At 40.8% G+C, this 19,689-nt stretch overlaps 1 protein-coding gene across 1 annotated transcript in view; it reads left to right on the top strand.

The window, feature by feature from the left end:
• The window catches only part of TMEFF1 (transmembrane protein with EGF like and two follistatin like domains 1), a 129,630-nt gene that overhangs the window by 95,033 nt on the left and 14,908 nt on the right, over positions 1 to 19,689 (top strand). The window contains exon 5 of the mRNA XM_080378619.1: positions 4,037 to 4,133. Within this exon, the coding sequence (XP_080234745.1) occupies positions 4,037 to 4,133 (97 nt within the window). The remainder of the gene's footprint in view (positions 1 to 4,036; positions 4,134 to 19,689) is intronic.

Below are 19,689 nucleotides of genomic sequence, written 5' to 3'. Positions count from 1 at the left end.
CGTTCATGGCTACTGAGTAGTTGCAGCTCTCCACAAACTCCCCCCACTTCACTGTGAACAGTGATAAACACAGATGTATAGCAGAGCCCCCTTTCCAGGCCATGCCTTGAAGCAGACCAAACTCCACCTTGACACAGACCGATGCTTTTGCTTAAAGCTTGATTGAAAGCCCTCAGCAGAAACCCAGACATACTATCATTGTAGGAACACACAAATGAGTTGCTGAGGGAAGCAATTTACTGCTGGCCAATTCCTCTAGAGCTACTGCCGTCCATTTGTAGGCTGCTACCTTGCAGCTCCTAAGATATAGCTGGTCATCTTCTGCAAAGGAGAAGTGTTAGGGAGCAGCGCAGCTCAGAGAGACAGCTGGGAGTCATGGATCCCATCCTTGTGCCTCATTTCTTTTGAAGGACAGAGCATTAACGGGGTGCTGCCCTGAAACATGAAAAGAAGCTGAAAGGAGAGGGGAAATGAGTTTTCGCTCAACATGAAATTAAGATGTCAAAGAAGAATTAATCAAGATACCAACAGAAGTGAGGAGAAGAAATTCCGTAATCATCTATACATCAATATTAGAAGCCTGCATAATAAACAAGAGGAGCCTGAATTGCTCATTTGGGAGCATATTTTGACCTAATTGATATTACTGAAACCTGCAGGGAAGATCTGATTGATTGGAATATTAAAATTAATGGCTATAACCTATTTAGGAGCAATCAAATGTGGGGGAGAAAGGAGAAGGGAGGGGTGATCTGTCAAGGGATGCATTGCCTATTTGGAGACATTTGCAGCAGAGAAACTTAGGCTTTGAAATATTAATGGGTTAACTTATTTTAACAGCACTTAAGTGGGGTACTGAAAGTGTCTGCTACTAATTCAGGCTGAAAAACAGTATTCGCCTAATCTGTATTGGTGGGAAAAGCTCTATTTTCTTGAAGGACTTCAGTCTAAATTATATGCAGTGTCTCATGCTGCTAGTACTAAAACATCACACAGCTAGTAATGAAAGAAGCTTCTAAAACTTACAGATGACTGTCACCTAATTTGGTAACGTTCCATGAATGCACATTCATCTGTGTTACACCTCATTGACAGGTGTAAATTATTAGTACCTGAGGTACAGGTGTTCTTGATTTGCACATATTTATCTGTACTTTATTTTGTTTGCATATAATAATTCTATATACATGAGGTCCAGCAAGTCCTGATCAAGAAAAAAAGGCCACATTTTTTCTAAAACAAACCTAATTTAAAAAAGCAGAGAAAGCAATTTTAGGAGTGGTGGTGGAGAAGAGAGAGAGAAGTTTACACTGAGTAGTATATAGAAACAACGAAAGAGTAATTGTGGAGTACTGTTTATGAAAATGAAAAGGTGCTGGGGCATTCACAGGGAGTAAAACTAACATCCAGGAGGAATGGCAGGCATGTGCACACATGTGTGTGTACATGTTGCTTTTTTTGCTCCATTACAAAATTGAATTGCTAATAGTGCAGTGAAAGTGCTCTGTAAAGCATTCTGGTTGTATTTGTAGTCAAGTCAGATAGTATATATAAGATATGATAAAATATTTTCCATGCTAGCAGTACCACAGAAGGATATTAAGCACCAAATGTTGAAGACAAGGGGTTTGTAACCAGCAGAAAGCTTTAAAAGTGGGTGATGAAGAAATGCCTGGGCTGACAATGATATTTTTGTCTCTTTTTCTTTAGTAGGACAGTAAGAAATAATGTACAAATATTTTGAGAGAAAATAAATGTGATGATCGGGGGGTCTACAGCCTCTCACTCTGGCATCCATCAGAAGCAAAACAGTGGAATAGAAGGCAGAAGAATCAGCTGAGGACAGAACTAAAGGAGGGGAAAATACTTAATGCCAGTCATCACAGGTTCATGAAAAACCTTTACTGAGAAATTTCCCTTTTGAAAAAAACTTATTTTTCCAAGAAAGGTGTTTTTACAACATGTAAGCATATAATCTCAAAACCATAACCTTCCTCAAAGGCAATCTCTCATTCAAGCCTAAATAACTAGAGGGCACAACATCCACCCAGCGCACTTCTGATGTGCAAAACCACTGCCAATCAACGGACTGTTAAACTTTAAGGAATCATTACAAAAATGAGTGTTTCTAGGGACTGTTCCTGGCCTTGTGACCCCTTCCACTGGTGACCTGAGTGCAAATCAGCTGGTACTGATTTGCTCTGGATGACAGAGGACAGGTCACTGAGCTAACAGTATGTACAAGCAGGCAGGATTTTAATGTCTGAGAACAGTTATATGTAGAGAGTCCAAGATCCAGGCAATTTTTCTTTGATGTCAGCCTCTCTCCCACAGACTGCTGACCTTGAAAAGGACTCATTGGGGAATAAGGTGAATAATAATAATGGTCAGTGCAGAAAAATGATCAAAAATTAATATGATTGTATAGATGTTTTAACTGAAGAATATCATAGATCATACTTGGCTTTGATGACAACTCTTCTGGAGCAGTCTGTCCAGAATCTCTCTCATACCCATAACTCCAGAAGGGTGTTATCATGCTGGGAAAGGGTGTTGAGGGTTATACGAACAGCAAAAGAAGTGGAAATACAATGAACAAAAGTCATAAGCTGAGCCTTTTGTTTAACTTATTCAAACTGTAGGGGATCATTTATTGATATAGAAAAGTGAAATCTGACACTAAAGGACACTTTAGGGTGCCACACACAGGCATAGGAATGTGGTAGCTAGAAAGAAGGAAAAATCAAGTAAGATGTACATTTGTAAAGATAAAAGGAAATTACTTCTACTGCAACTTAATAAGAGTGGTGATAGAATTTCTACAGCAAGAATTTTGTAATGACGTGTGATACATATTAATCTTTGAAAAATGCATACAATACTTTAGACAAAAGTTAATTTGAGAGTCTCACCTGCACTATTTTCCCTATAAGTGCAGTCCCACAGGCAGGAGGGAGAAATTTCCTTCAGTCAAGGTCCAGGAAAATTGGGAAGGACTGTTGTGGATTTGTTTATCCTATTTACATGTAAAGAATATAAATGTAGCTGTTTAATTGGTGGTGTTTGATTTGCTGTTGCTACAGCACATAAAGCTGCTATGAGTAAAGGAATCACTTCGATCTCTGTCCATCCAACAGCCTTGTACAGTCAGCCGTACACCACCACGATACTGCAGTGCATTAATTGGTTCTCAACTTCTTCTGCAGATTCCTGTGGTTCTTTCCCTTCTTTTCAACTATCTAGCTCTCCTTCTTTCCTTCATCACCATGTTAAAATCAAAAATAGGAGTAACTAATGGTAATGAAACAGTAAGAGTACAGTTTCTTTCTTTTTCACTTGGTGAAGAATTTTGATGTCCATGTTAACAGTAAGATTGGTGCAGATGTTTTTAGGATCAGAATATTTGAGACATTAATTTCACTTTTTAGGGTATATAGCATTTCTACCAGTTTCTTGTTAAAACAACTTTTTTTCTTTTAGTCCTGTACAACTAAACAGAGTAATCGGGGAAAAAATACCACAGCATATATGAGATAAGAACATAATCTAATCCCATCATTGGGAATCAAAAAGGGGAGAAAATGCAAGCAGTAACCTTGCATAAGGATATCTGTAATTAAAGGCTGTCAAAGAAAACAGCATTCAAATCCCCACTACCTGATATTCAAGGACATTAAAAGGCACAGGCTTTATACATTACCAGTGCCAATTAAAAGTAAATGTGACTAGAACACATGTCAGTGCTGGTTGTGTATCTAGTGGGGCGAGAATAAATAGCAATCACTGAAATAAGAATAAAGGAAGAGTCAATCAATGAAACATTAGTGTTTTCAGGGAGGCTTTCTTGTCACTGATACAGTTCTACCAACCTCCAATTGTCTGATTTTGAGAAAGGGAGCGATATCAAAGTTAATAGCTTCAGAATATGATAACTTCATGTTGACAATACACCTGAAGGCAAATGGATTTAGGTAAGTAAAATAGGAGCTTAATATGAAAGTCACGCTTTCTGTTAACAATAGCTTATTTTTTTCAGAGTATGAAGGATCTGGGACAGAAGTTCAGAGAAAACATTCAAAATGTGGAGTTTGCAAATATAGGGCTGAGTGTGATGAAGATGCAGAAAATGTTGGGTAAGTACTAAGTTTTACTTAACATATCAAACAAAATCACTGAACAAAAAGGGATTTTTTTTTTTAAAGTACATGATATCTACTTGACTATGTTTGTTCTTACTAACTGAAGCTTTAATACTGTCCTATAATGTGTTTGATATGTGTCTGTAAAGAACAAACCATCTGCAGTTGTGAGGTAACGGGAGAAAATAACAGAGAGGTGTATTAGAGAATCTTTGTCGAATATTTTTCAAAGAAAGGACGTTGATTTATTTTACCCTAGCAACAACAACAAAAAAAACCCACCAAAACCAAAGAGGAATGCAAAATAAATACTGATAATTCATGCCTGATTTTTTTTTTTTTTTACTCTATGTTCTGCTTGTTCATAAAGTATTACAGGCAGTTGTTTCCATCAGTGCAAAGCTTGAACCTAAACACTAAGTTGAACTGGTGACCTGAGCCAGTCACTTCTTCCAACCTCATTGTGCTGCTTGACCTCTTAGATGCACCTAGGGGAAAACTGATGAAAAATATCAATTGCTTGTCAGAGCTCAAAACGAAAGATCAAGAAACAAGTAGATTTTAAAGACAATCCATAATGCAGAGGCAGATGCACCCAATTTCCCTACTCAAGGTACTTGATGGATAGAGTATACTCTGGCTGTCCAGGCGCTGTGTGGCTGTCAGAAGGGGCAAGACGTTACGGAGGAAAGGGCTCCTTTAAACAGCCCCACAAGGCATTACAGTTTGTTAGGAGGTAAAAGAAGTCCCATCTAATTGATGGGGCTTTGTTTTCCCACAGCTATTGTCCTGGCAGCGGCCACTGGTATGGAAGAAGCCTAACTGGGGTCTGGGCTGACGGACGGTGCTGGGGTCACAGCTGCAGAGGCAGTGTGTGAAGGTGTTCGAGAGATGTGTAAATAGTATGGTTTTGTGTACATGGACAGAAGGCATCTCAGAATAACAGTGCCCGAACATCGCTAATCGGGGGAGCATCACTTTCTCCTTTCTTCCAACTGGAATCCATTTCTTGTTGAAATATGTCTTAATTGCATAAGATTTTATTACAAGATATCGGCATGAGGACATCTCAGGCGGTAAAGCAGCTAAACACTAATATTCAAAATATGTATTCAAGATTAAATCATAGTGTACAAGGGAAGCCAAAATGGTAATAGTACTCATGAATGCTAGCATGATACTTCACATTTCATAAAATGTCATCTTACAGAAGTAGGCTTGCTCTTTCCTGGAGAGACAAATGAGCTGTAGCTGGTTTTTATAATACTAATAATTTTCTGCAATATAGCCTTGGTGTGTTTCATTTATGACTGGCAAGATGGGTATAGATTTGTTTGTTATATGCACTGAGATGCGCTTTTGGCTTTGGAAAATAAATCCTGAAGCATTCAACTTCAGTAAAAGCTTGCCTATTTGTTCTATACTTGTAGAGCTGGCATTCCTGTGGCTGTGTAGTATCTATAAGAGAGCAGGAGAAAGCTGATGAGAGTGGAAGATTTATTCTCTACTCACATAAAATGGAGCCATGCTCCCTCTTCTTGACAATAGGAGGAGAGTGCTCTTTTGCCTCTAAGATTTCTTTAATTAGTCCTCATTAAAAAACATGTGGAAACAAAAAAATGTATGTGGAAAATACTAAAAAGTTACAAAATGTGCCCATGAGGGTTGGTTGCAATCTATCGGTTCATTTTTTCCATTTTGTCAGTTTTCCAACCTAAATAATTTAAATATTTTCCCCAGTACTTTTGACCGCTATAATAGGCTTTAGTGATATTTGCTGACTGTTTAGACTTAGATTAAGTCAGGCTCTGTTAACACAGATTGTCTTCACAAGGTTAATTTTGAAAACGCTCATGGAAAGTCACAGACACGCTTAAGTAGGAGTTGGCTTCTTTTTTTCCTAAAATCAAAACAGTTATTCATCTGGCAGACACAAGATGGGATTGAAATCTGGGAAACTTTAGTATAGCACCCTTTAAGAAAGCTTTTTACACCTTATTTTTACTCCCTTTCCTGTTGGGTTTTAACGTATTTTTTAACCTCTTAAAATTATATCATGATATATAAAATCATTGGTGGCACAAGTACCTTTTCACGTTCATATTATTATTCAATTCAATTTTGTGCCATATTATAACCACTATCACCCCTAGTTCTAGCAAATCACGCAAATACCCTAATTTCATAACAATATTCTATCCTGATTTTCTTTTTAACTTTTTTGTACAGTGGGATAATGTCTACTGAACCACAAACAAAAAGTACATTTAGTTGTGTTTAAGCAGACAAGTAGACCTTGCTTGCACTTTGTGATGTTAGAACACTTAATAAAGTGATCCACATGATTACAGAAGGCATTTCAAGAAGATTTTGTTTCATGACAGTAACTGAGTTAACTATTTCCTAATGTTCAGTAGGTAATCTCAAGCCATATTAATAAAATAACGTCTGATACAAAGAGTAGATATACAATTATGCATTTTTTTATCCTCTTTTCCAAGCCATGCAATCTGAGACCTTACAAATATCAAGTTCTTCTGCTCTGAGTGCTCTTGAGAAGCAAAACAATATCTGTATTCCTGTTTAAAGAATTATGAATAAAATTGTTAGTGAATTGGTGGAAGGGTAGATATCCATGCTACAAAGTGTTGAGTGGTTTGAGGTAAATGAGTGGTCATTAATGAGAAATCTCAGGACCTGCTAACAGGCCAGCTGCAACAGCCTGGAGTGCAGATAGGCATATTTTCTCTTGATAAGGGAAAGATCCTGATAAAGACAGTTTTATTCCATATAGACTGTGATTTGTCTTTTGGGACTGGACAGATGTGGGATACCTATGAGAAAAATGATGGCAACTCACAGCTTCAGTGAAAACTGTAGGATGATTCTTGCAACAAAGAAGCAGGAGCAAGACCACTTGGCACTTCTTGATTTTTAGAGTTGGACTTGCTGATCTCTAAGCAAGTCCTTTCTTGGAGGTGCACAGTGATAGCGTGAGGGGCATTGGGCACGTGTCAGAGCATGGTGAATTCTAATTTCACATAATGGAAAACGTTTCCACCATAAGGGTGGTTGGACACTGGAACATGGTGTCTGGTGAGCCAACGGAATTTCTGTCCATGGAGATGGTCTGAACTTGATCAGAGCAGCCCTGGGCCAGCTTTGAGCAGGGGCTTGGACTATGTGACTTCTATACATCCCTTCAAGCCTCAATTATTCTGTGATTCTGTGTAGTTACCAAAGCTTGGTGGTTTTTAAAAGCAAATTTAATCAGGTTCAGTTGTACACAGTTAAGATGCACTCCATATTACAAGTTAGTGATGTTAAATTTTTGTTGATCTTAAATTGTCTTTTTCCCTTTGAAAAGGTTACAAATTTTTAGTTTTCATGCTTGGCTTTAAAGCGTTATGGCTGTCTCTCATTAAAGTTGTTACATATGCTTTTATTATACAAGATCATACAAAGTTTGAAGAATTCAGCTTTGCACAGAGTTTTAGATTTGTATCTTCATTTTGTTTGATTTCTCTGAAACATTTGTCTAAACCAGAAGTGGTTATAAAACATAGTAAATTGAATGCAAAGATATAAACAACTTTATAATTTCTACTGCCTCTTGATTTTTAGCTGGACTGAGACAAAGAAATAAAGTCTGAGGAGATGGTTGTCAGAAACAGAATGTCATACTTAGAAAATTAATATTCAACTGTTTGCAAATCAGTACGTTATTTCTTTATATAAATGGAAAAGCAATCAAGTTGAGGAAACATCACAGAAATATATTTCTCTATATATTTTTCGTTTCTCATACAACTTACAAGTACTTTAAAGAGTTGTTAGCTTATGGGCAGGCTTTTCAAAAGCATAGAAAATCACTTGAGGATACACTAGTCTGAAGGTGCATAAATGCATACTGTGCTGTATCGTCCATACAGTGGTTTTCTGTAGGTCTGTGGTAACAGAATGCAGAACACAGGTTTCACGTGGATCGGGCAATGATTTATTTTCTCCTTTAGCAACAAAACTGAAACATAGGTTGTGTACGTCATGGGAAAAGCTGCTGCCTGAGACGATCAGTCAGCACCTCCCTGCCTACCCTGCCCATCACCATGTCTCTCTGGTCAGAACCTTTCTCCGCTGTGTTGAAAAGGCAATATATTATGTATAATGGTGCAAAACATGTGGTAGGGGAGTGAAAAAGTACATGAGAGGTTGATAAACTTAAGTTTTTGTGCGGGAAACTGGCCAGAAACCTAAAGATGTAGGTAGTGTGGAGCTGGTTGTGTGCTTTCCTTTGGAATTTTGAATTGGAAATGCAGTTGAGTTGAGAATAGGAGATGAAAGTGGCAACACAAAGCTTGAGGCCACCTCAAGCTGATGGGGGAAAGTCCTGTAGAGCACCAATCCAAACACATAGGGTTTACTGTTGATGTACTCTGGGGTATCCAGACTGCAGTTTTTTCTTAGCATACCCTGGACTTTTCAGTTCTACTGTTTGTTCATGTGACAAACAGATCAGCCCATCAGTACACTACAGTCAGCAGACAGTATACCGATAATATTGAAATGCTTAAAATAATACAGTATGAATGCAAAACAAATGAAAACAGATGTGGCTGTAAAATACTTTTCATCAGTGTAGCACTTAACTCTTCAAAGAAAGCAGTGTATATAAATATTTGTAATACTATTGTGGCTATTAAAGATTCCAAGTGAATGTTAAATAATGTTCAGTGTGATTTTTATAAAGCTTCTAAGCAACATGATGCCTCAGTTTACTGCATACGATTGAAAATTAAGTTATTATTTACTGTCTTTTGAGAGCTGAACAACTTTTTTTGATTTATTTTTTTGCAATAGCCGCTTGTGGTACTGGCAAATAAATTGGTAGAATAGATTTACGTGTGAATTTGGGTGTTCTTGACGTTGTGATTAGTAAGGTGGGCTCTTAAGTATATATATTTCTTCATAAGACTTCAGTTTTCAGATGGTCCTGATTTCCATATGTTTTCAAAGCTTCTTACTATTATCTGGTCATTTTTTTCCATAAGTTTCTTCTTACACATACCAAAATTCATGCTCAGAGCAAGGAAGAACATTTTAATACCTATATGTTAAATATAAAGACTATATACATCACATTAATAGTAAATAAAGTAATATATACTTATACTATTTTAATATTAACATTTTAAATATATTGAATCAATTGAAGAATAGGCGTTTCATCTTACATTTTTTCTTCAAATGTGAAGTATGTTTCCAACATAAAAAGTAGTACTGCTTATGAGGAGTTATATCCTCTGCTCTTGCACTGTTTTGTGTGGTGTGTTTCCTTCCTCTTGCATGCCTAGCCAGCATGTGCCAAAGCACTACTAGATACCCAAGTAAAACAGCATGCCAACATCTAGTAAGTGTTGGAAGGAATATTGCTTTAAAAGGCATTTTAAAGTATGTTGTGACTTCAGGAAAATAATATCCAGAATAAAACCATGAACTGTAGAATAATTTGGGTTGGATGGGATCTCTAGAGGGTTGTCTGGTCCAGGCTCGCTCCCTGCAGTGCAGCCAGGGATAGTTCATTCAGGTGGCTCAAGGGCTTCACCAGGAGAGGCCTGGCCATCTTCCCAAAGGGAGAGCTGGCATCTGGGCATCTGTTCAAGGGCTGAGCTGCTCTCACTTTGAGCAATAATTTCCTTGTGTTCAGTCAGAATTTCTCTCACCGTAACTTGTAACTCTTGTCTTTTGCCCCTCTACTGTGGACCTCTGAGAAGAGCCTCCCTCTGCCTTTTCAATAACCCCTCTTAGGCTGTTGGTGACAGCAGTCAGTAACCTCCTTAGCCTCCTCTTCTCTAGGCTGAACAAGCCCAGTACCCCCAACCATTCCTTACAAAGCACACACTCTGGCCCTCTACCTGTCACAGTGGCTTGCTACTGACCCTCTCCAGTTTCTCAAAGTATTTGCTGTTACTGGGAGAGTCCTAAAGCTGGACAGAGTGCTCCAGATGGGACTTCATAAGTGCTGAGTGGAGGAGAGCAGTCATCTCCCTTGCTCTGCTAGCAACACTCCTGTGATACAGCCTCCCAGCCTGCTGCTCCCCTGACCCCAGGTCCTTTTCTGCAGAGCTGCTTCCCCATCGGTCCACCCCCAATCTGTCCTGTGGCTTTCTCTTCATCTTCAGACTTCGGGAGGTTCCTCCACCTTGCCAAGGCCCCATTGAAGTGATCATCTTGTCCTCCATACCATGCTCAGCAACAACCTTCCTTTCCTTCTGTCCCTAAATGGCTGTAATAAACATAATTTTTCTTCCTTTTTTTTTTTGTTTTGGGGTGGGGTTTTTTGATCTTTGATAAAGAAATCATTAGCTTAAAAATAGCCTCACTGTAAAAGTTCAGATGTGTCATTTTCTCACTTTTACATATATTTTGCTTTTTAACAGAGGAAATATGGAAATTAAATTCTCAGCACATTCGGTCTTTTTTTAATAAGTGCACTATGCTTTTAAAGATCTGTTTTTACTCATAATGTAGATTTTCAAGAAAGATTGACAACTGATCCTCACGTAGACCTTTTGAGATTAATATTTTATGAGATTTTCTTGAAAAGTAAATGTGTCTTGGCAACATATAGATTCCACTGGTCTATAATTTATATAGTGTCTGTTTTCACAATGGCCAAACCAGAAATTCAGAAGTCCAAGTATTAAGACTTAGAAATACCAATATGGAAATTTTAAAATCCCAGTCTCTGTCTTGTCTATCTAGTTTGTCTTCCAGGGAAAGATTTAGTCTGTTTGAGATACAACATGCTAATTTATACTTGCCTCTTTTGACCACTTTTTCACTCATTTACCATAGCCACCTTTTTTTTTGGTTTTGTTGTGGGGTTTTTTTTGGTTTTTTTTTTTTACCTTTATAGGGTATATCATATGGAGATACTCTTAAGAAAGGGTATCCTAATCCTGTGTAAATTTCTCAGGGAAAAAAAGGAGAGTTTACCACCTTTGGAAGAAGGGGCAGGCAATTCTGGATGTCTATAAGGATGTCACAAGGTTATGCAAAGCAAAGATTAGAGAGGTAGAAGCCCAGCTAGAACTCAGGCTGCCCACTGCCTAAAAGATAACAAAAAATGTTTTGAAAATATGTTAGAAACAAAAGGAAGGCCAAAGATAACCTTCATCCTTCATTGGATGCGGTGAGGGACATTGCCACAAAGGCTGAGGTAGTTAATGCTTTCTTTGCCTCAGCCTTTAACAGCAAGACCAGCTTCCCTCTGGGTACTCAGCCCCCTGAGCTGGAAGGCAGGGATGAGGGGGAACAGAATGAAGTCCCCACAGTCCAGGAGAAATGGTTACTGACCTGCTGATCCACTCAGACATGCACAAGTCAATGGGGCCAGATGGGATCCACCTGAGGGTACTGAGGGAGCTGGTCAGGGAGCTCGCCAAGCTGCTCTCCATCATTTATCAATGAGGCTCTGCAGAGGGGTCTGGACAGGCTGGACCGATGGGCCAAGGCCAGTTGTTTGAGGTTCAACAAGGAGAAGTGCCGGGTCCTGCCCTTGGGTCACAACCCCACACAACACTACAGGCTTGGGGAAGGGTGGCTGGAAAGCTGCCTGGGGGGAAAGGACCTGGAGGGCGGGGGTGGGCAGTCAGCTGAACATGAGCCAGCAGTGTGCCCAGGGAGGCAACAGCATCCTGGCTTGTATCCCCCCCAGTGTGGCCAGCAGGACAAGGGCAGCGATCATTCCCCTGTGCTCGGCACTGGTGAGGCCCCACCTCAAATCCCGTGTTCAGTTCTGGGCCCCTCACTGCAGGAGGGACATGGAGGTGCCGGAGCGTGTCCAGAGAAGGGCAGCGAAGCTGGTGAAGGGTCTGGAACACAAGTCTGATGAGGAGCAGCTGAGGGAACTGGGGTTGTTCAGCCTGGAGAGGAGAAGACTCAGAGGGGACCTTATTGCTCCCAACAGCTACTGAGAGTAGGTTCTAGGCAGGTGGGTCTCTTCTCCCAGATAACAAGCAACAGGACAAAAGGAAATGGCCAAAAATTATGCCAGGGGAGGTTTAGATTGGATATTAGGAAGGATTTCTTTATGGAAAGGGTTGTCAAGCATTGGTACAGGCTGCCCAGGGAGGTGGTGGAATCACCATCCCTGGAGGTATTTAAAAAACCTGTAGGTGTGGTGCTTAAGGGCATGGTTTAGTGATGGACTTGGCAGTCCTGCGTTAACAGCTGGACTTGATGATCTTAAAGGTCTTTTCCAACCTAAATTATTCCATGATTCTGTGAAATGCAATTCACAGCTTTCTGGTCCAGCAGAAAAAACCCTAAGTATCTGTGTGTAAAACAAAACACAGAGACACAAACAATACAGGAAATCTACCCAAACAAGGGATTTAGGATTGTGTCATGGGATTACTGAATTTTGTAAAACTGGGCTGAGGAAATCCTGATACAAAAGGAATAGTATAATGGTCTTTTCATTATACTAACTATTAAGAAATTGAATAGAACCTAGACAGATAATAACCCAGGCCCGTTATTTGAATGTATATTTTTAACAGTCTTTGTAGCAATGAGTGCCAAGTCTTTGAAAGTTTCTGTTATTCGAGGGTGGAGGGAGGGTTAGGTTGCTCTTGTGAGAACAAGCATCAGTTGACCACATAAGCTGATAGAAGCTCACTGCAGGTAAGGACTAAATTTCTACAGTGGTTAGAAAGAACCATGCCATGAAACCAAGAAAGAGAGTGAAGGGAGAGCTGGAAAGTAGCTGAAACTTACGGTGTTTAAAGGGTGTTCTGCATTGCTGGGCAGAAGTAAAGGCAGAGAGGATGTTCAAGTAGGGCACAGAGAAGCTTGTAGAACTGAAATCTACTTTTCTTGTGCTATAAAGGGATTTTTTAAAAGATGCCAAAAAAAACTAATGAAGATTCAGCTCTAGTCGCATAGGTAGGAAAGTCACTTTGAAATCCAGCTTTTCTTAGTTCAGGTTTCATCTGGGAAGAATTGCACACAAGGGAAGAAACATCAAATGGAAGGTAATCCTTCATTTGACATGGTTATCTTCTTAGCTGCAATTGCAACACCTCTGCTATTTCAATTCATCAGATTTATTCCATCAAGCGTACCCTGATCCATCTGTGTGCATTTCACCCACTCTGTTTTATACCAGTGTTTCCATTTTACGTTTGTAAGCAGATGTGCCAATAAATAGGTGAGTACCTGAGAAAGCTTACTGTTGCTGTCGGCTGCTGGGAAGGGGTAGCAAGCAGCATTCTTTGTGAGGCCAGGCCAGAAAAATACATTTGTGAGCAAACCCCAGATGGGCACAAACACAGCAGCCCGATCTGGTGGTTGGAAACACCAGTCTCTCTCAGCAGCCAAGCCCACTCAACAAATCCTTCATGTTTTCCTTCTCCTTTTTTTCCTCCTTTTTTCTTTGAATCTACTATGAGTTTTAAGCACACAGAACTTCCAATATACCACGTACACCTTGAACCTGAAAACAAAAATGAGCCTTGAAATGTGTTCTGATCTCTGGGGATCTAATTAATTTACTGATAGCAGTGAGTGCTCTTACAGCCTGAGCTTGTTTCAAATGTGTCACATCATTTCACTAAACACATTTTCTTTGTTACATCTAGTAGCCCCTAATAAATGAGTTGTACATTCTCATTTCTTCTTTATTAAAGCCACCTAAAAATTTTGTTTGGTTTAATTATAGCACTTTGTACTTTCCTGAAATTCAAATGCTTTTCAGTTTAGCTAATGGTGTTAATGAATGATATGCATGCAACTTCTAAAAGCATGTTGCCACAGCAAGCTGGTGCCTTTTTTCTTAGGATGTCAGCTCCCTGATGATGGGTCACAAAATTAAGGGCTTTTTTCTGTATACTCTAGTACCTCGGAAAAACACCTGAATATGCCCTGTTGAGTTTCCAGGGTTAAGCAACAGAAAAAAAAAAAATCTATTGAGGACACTGAGCAGCAATCTTCTCCAACAAGACATCAACTTGGAGAATTAACTACCTGTTTCAATCCTTTTGGTTAAAACCAATAGGAAGGTTACAGGGATAAAAACTCTTGCAGTTCTCTGACTCCTTTTATTCCAGTGTGACTTTTACAACAAGCTGTTATAGCAAAAACTTGAAGCACTGGTTCACTTTTTTCTGGTATGAAGCATAGCACTTTCAAGGCATCCTTAGTACACAATTATGTTATTTGACTTTTCCTTGACTAACACTTTTCTTCTGAAGGTTGTGCTGAGCAGCCACACATCAGGCTGAGGGTGCCAGTTGGTAATTTTTCTTTATTTTCATGGGGCACCAAGCAGGATCATGTTTGTCAAACACATACAAAAGCCAACAGCAGACTGGCAGTGAGGCTCAAGCTGTGGCATCCTCACTCAGCTCTAAGCAATGGTGGCAAAACGCCCGGTATCAGTAACAGAGCTAAGATTTTACCATAGTCTTCTATTAGGATGTGATGATTGATTTACCCAATGTGGCACAGCTTTGGAAAGCCTGAAGGAAGACTAGTGCTTTGAAAAAGCAACTGATAAATCAGAGAAGCCTTTTATTGCAGGGGTTTGGGTTTTTTTTTGATGCAGACTTTGCTGTGCTTATCCTTATAGAGCAATGAAGGCCGTGGATTGATTAACATTGATAACGTGCAGCTGTGGCCTTGTTTTGAAGGCAGTGGGTTGATTGACATGGATGATGTGCAGCTGTAGCTCGTTCCTGCTAAGTAGATGAATAGCCCTGAGGATTGTAGGGGAAATGGTTGGAAGGAGGAGCAGTGTGGTCTGATCTCTGGAGGAAGGAGAAACAGCATGGACAGTAGAATCTGACCGATGGTAAAAGCCTTGTTGCAGCCTACTAGCTTGTTTGTGCTGCAGCAGTCCTCACTTATAGCAGCTCAGGATCAACTTCACACAACAATTTATGCTTGCACCATTGCTGGTCTTCAGGCAGGTGTTCCTGGAAGTTACTCCAAAGAGCAGAAGCAAATAATTGAGGGCTAGGAGAAAGATACCATCCTGTTTAAAAGTACTCTGGTGTTTTTGTTTTGCAAGTTTTCAAAAGAATTATATTTCTCTTTCTGAAAATTCCCATGATTCTGCATTTTCTTTCCCAAGGTCCTTCCTGATTTCCTTGTGGGGTCACTCCTGAGCAATAAACGTAGCTGTCAGAGTGGCATTTGCCTAAAGGACAGGGCTTAAGCTTCAGCACCACCTACCCAGGAGACTTCTCATGTGTGACCCCAGGAGTCAGGCTGGCTGCTCATCTCCACTGTGGTTGTCCCATGTTCACCTTCTTGGTCTGCTCGCAGCATGGAAGCAATGCAGATCTGGGTTTGAACCTCGGATTTTCCACACTAGAAGCTCAAATACAAGATTTTGTTCTGCATTTATTTATGACTGACATCATCACATGCTATCATCTCCTTGGATTGTGTCAGCCATCCAAACTCAGACCAGCCTTTAGCATCTGTGAAAACATAGTGAGGGGTCAAACCAGCAGTGATTAAGAGGTTCTAGATAGTTAATTTCTCACATTAGAAATTCAGTTTCTATATCTGAGTAGGTTCCTATTATTACAAATACTGTTTTATGATCGATACTATTCTTTTTTTAAAAAAAATCGGTTTTTTTTATTGCAAACCAGCCATTTTGGTACACTATAATTTCAGTATACACCTACCTGCTCACACCAGAAAGCACATGCTTACAGCATACATAATTTGTATTTCCACTGGTAATTATGGATGAAAATGCATCTTGCTTCGGAATAGAACAAAAATGGTACCTAAAAAACAATGTTAAAAATATTTAAAGCTAGAATCAAACCCGCGATGTTGTCTTAAATGCAGGATAGTGTTTTAGAACCTCTTTAAAGTGAGTATAAGTAAGGTGGAAAATTCTCTTCAAAATACCCTTTTTATATGGATTAAAATCCTAACCTAAATCTTGCTGCTATAAGCTTTTTGATCCTCCTGGTTTATAAAATCGCCTTCTGTTGCACATTATTATATTGTATCTCTAATTGTATAGCCTAATATTTTTATGCTTGGTATGTGAATTTGAAATACACTCAACACCTTTGCATCCTCTTGCTTCTGAAGCTAAATTTTTAGGCTAGTGCCTGTAGCGGGCTGGTGGCCAGAGGAGTCCAGCCTCACAGCAGTGCTGCCATTCAGTCATTTGGCCCAAGCTGTGCTGGAAAGTGTCCACAGCTGCACAGCCAAGCTTGGGGTGCTGCACGTGGCACTGCTCTCATGGACCACTGTACACGGACACAGTGAGGGTGGGGGCCAAGGCAGAAGTGAGAGTAAGTGCCTAAAAGGAGGGGTATTAGGAATTTTACAGTTAGGGTCTACTCTACTTCTGGATGCCCGTCTTGTGCTCCTCCCACATATCCCCGCTCCCACTTCAAGATCACAAATTATTCCTGTCCTCCCTTCCTGAGCATCTCTCTGTGATGTTGTCTGATCTCTTCAAGCTCTCTCCCCAACATAAGAAGGACTTCTCAGGGAACAGATTACAATATGGGACTTCAGTTCTCTGTCAAGTTTCAGTCTCCAGCTGTGAAGAAAAGCCCACAGTCCATGGTGCCACACAGCTTCTCCTGCCTGCAAAAGCCCCTGATAAGATTTCTGCCCTTTGAGGCCCACTTTTAGCTCATTAACAGTCTGCTGCATCTTCTCCCATACTTTGTGTACTGCTGGTACTGTCCGTGGGATGGTTCAGCCCCATGGGCTGTGCTTGATAGCCTTGAGCTTTGACTTCTGCCTGGCTTTAGGACTCAAATTGGCTTGCGGGGGGGGGGGGGGGGGGGGGGGGGGAGGGGGAGGGGAGTGGTGACTGCCCTCAGGAAGTTGGATTTTCTGCCATCTCCTCAGTATCAAGCGATTCTCTGCTTTCTCTAGTTCTTTGACTTCAAGGTGTAACACAGTTTTGCTATTTCATAGCGAGTCTGTTTCTGTATCTTCCAATACTTTGCTGAGCTTCTTTTTTGTTTCAGTCTCTGCTGGTGGTCCTGTCCTCTTGCAGAGACTCAGCCACCGGCTTTGATGTGTTTGATGTGCAGCATCAGAGCAGCAATTGTCTCTCTTATGGTTTTACCTTCCTTCACAAACACTAGGTGGTTAAAAACAACTTTCATTTCATGTTTTCTATTGAAAGCAGCACTGCCCACATTTCTCTGCTGCCATGTCACCAGTTGGCACTTTGTGCAGGCAGACCTGGCTGTATTTTGGGTCTAGTGCCAGCTGGCTATAAGCAAGGACAACTTCACTGCACCCCATGCGGACTCTCTGATGGGTAGAGGTTTCTGAATGTGCAGTCCTGGCTCCCTCTCTGCCACCATGCTGCATCCACAGAGGTGTTGCTCCCTTCAGAGCATCACGCCCCAGCCACATCGTCACTTTAAATCATTCCCTTTCAGCCTTCTGAAAGGCTTCAGGCTTTTATGTTGGAATAATGAAGCATAATAGTTTCAAATTTTTTAAGTACATTAGTTCAACTGTTCATTATCCCATGGCATACTTAAACCACACGCTTTTATGTGCCAGACAGCCCTGTTGAAGCATCTACACCTATAACTAAATGGCCAGGTGAAGGCCAGGCATACCATTTGGCATTTGGTCATAGGCAAAGGAGTAGCTAACAGCACCAGGCAGGTAATTGGATGCATGTCAGGGCGGTGAATGTCTGAAATTGAACTTCTCAACTCCTAAGCTGCAACCAGCACGGACTGGTTGTAAATTCTGGATAATGCCCAGGCTAAACAAAAGTGTCAGATCCTGAATCCTCCAGTTAATAAAGAGCTACGAGACAGAGTCAGCAGCTGGAAAGCTGGTTATACAGTGCACTTCTGCAGATAGACTGCTTAGACTGGGAAACTGAGGGCCTGGTCTCTGGAGAGAAGAGGTGTCCTGAAAGCCAGTGCCCTTGAGCAGGAGAAGAGTGCCTGGAAGGAGGGCAGTGTGGATCCCAAAAGAGGGGGCAGATCCTGGAGATCAGGATCACAAACACTGGGGGATGCCCCGGGAGCCCTGTTGGTTTTGCCAGGCACTGTGGCCGGCAACAGCAAGCCACAGTGGGGCAGAAATCGCCGTGACCATCCGTCCCATCTCCCCATGGGGAAGGGCAGTCAGGACCACCCCAAAGCCGCACCACCCAGTGAGCATGTGCGTGAGCAGCATGGGAAACAGGTGGGCAGCAGGCACATGGCCAGGTCTGTCCGGCTGGTGAGGCACTCTCTGGAGATTTGGTGTGCCTGCGGGTGCAAAGCAGCCGTGTCTGCCAGCTGCTCAGGGTCTGCTGTGCCAGCGGGGCCCCACCGGGCATTTGGTGTGCTTGCAAGCCTCCAGCAAATCCCAGTATCCAGCCTGGCAGCAGGCTGGTATTTCACTTGCTCCCACTCCTGGCAATCACCAGGTCTGTCCTGCTCCAACGACAGAAAGCAGCGGCAAGCCTGTTGCACCTGGTCAGTGGGCTTCAGCTGCTTCACACTGCCCCAGCACTTAAGGTTTTCTTTTTTCTTTTTTTTTTTTTTTATGATTTTCCTACTTTTAAATTTTAAATTATAAAAAAGAAAATTTTGTACATTGAAAAGATGGTTAGAGCTAAGACTGGGGGTGTTTATCAGAAAAACAGGGTCAGGAATTCACAACTACCCCTAAAACAAGCATTTAGCAATGCTAAGAAAGTAAGCATTTAACATTAGATGTTAAATTTAAATGCAGCAAAGCATGAAAACATAAGCAGTTTCCTGCTTCCACTCACCTTGGATGGTGACTTCAGACAGATTGAGAGCTGTTTGGACATAGGCATGCAGGTGGAATTGGTCTGGAGATACATATGCAAATGTGCTGAAATGTGACAAGGATGGATGTGCGCAGGCAGTGGTGTTTCCTGAGTGCTAAGGCTGAGTGAGGATATCTGTAAGCATCTGTATCTTCTATGTCATGTGTCTTATGTCAGTATCATAGAAATTAGGACTAGCACTCCACTCATTTGTGTTAATAAATGTGCACAACTGCTGAGCCATGAGCCTTTTATTTGCATATAGTAAATCCTAATAAACCGCTTATTAGGCTTATTAGGCTTAAAGTCATGTGGGAGCATGTGACAAAATAGTACTCCCTTTCCTGGGTCCAAGGTTTACAACCATTGACATTTCTAGTAGGAAAAATTATTGTATGTTCATCATATTGATACTTAGCGGTTTCATGAGTACTTTGAGGATGTCGCTAAGATGTGTAAAGACTCATTACTGGGGCAGTTTTTCACTGTCAGGTGCACTTAAAAACCTGTTTATGCTAGAGTTGTTCTTTTGTTAAGCAACAATCTGAAGTTCACAGGCACAAAATATTACTGGCAAAATTGACGTCTTTAAATTTAGGCAACAAGAGCTGCTCATGGAAAAAGGAGAGAGAAAGGTGTGCTGGCCATCTTCAGTCTTTCTGCAGCATTGAATTGGGTCCTGCTGTGAGTTTTATTACAGACCTGAGGCACACATATGTATATTTAATAATTTAATTGCAT

This window comes from Falco punctatus (assembly GCF_963210335.1).
Source record: "Falco punctatus genome assembly, chromosome: 3".
Lineage (NCBI taxonomy): Eukaryota > Metazoa > Chordata > Aves > Falconiformes > Falconidae > Falco > Falco punctatus.
This window is presented reverse-complemented; position numbering and strand designations above follow the sequence as displayed.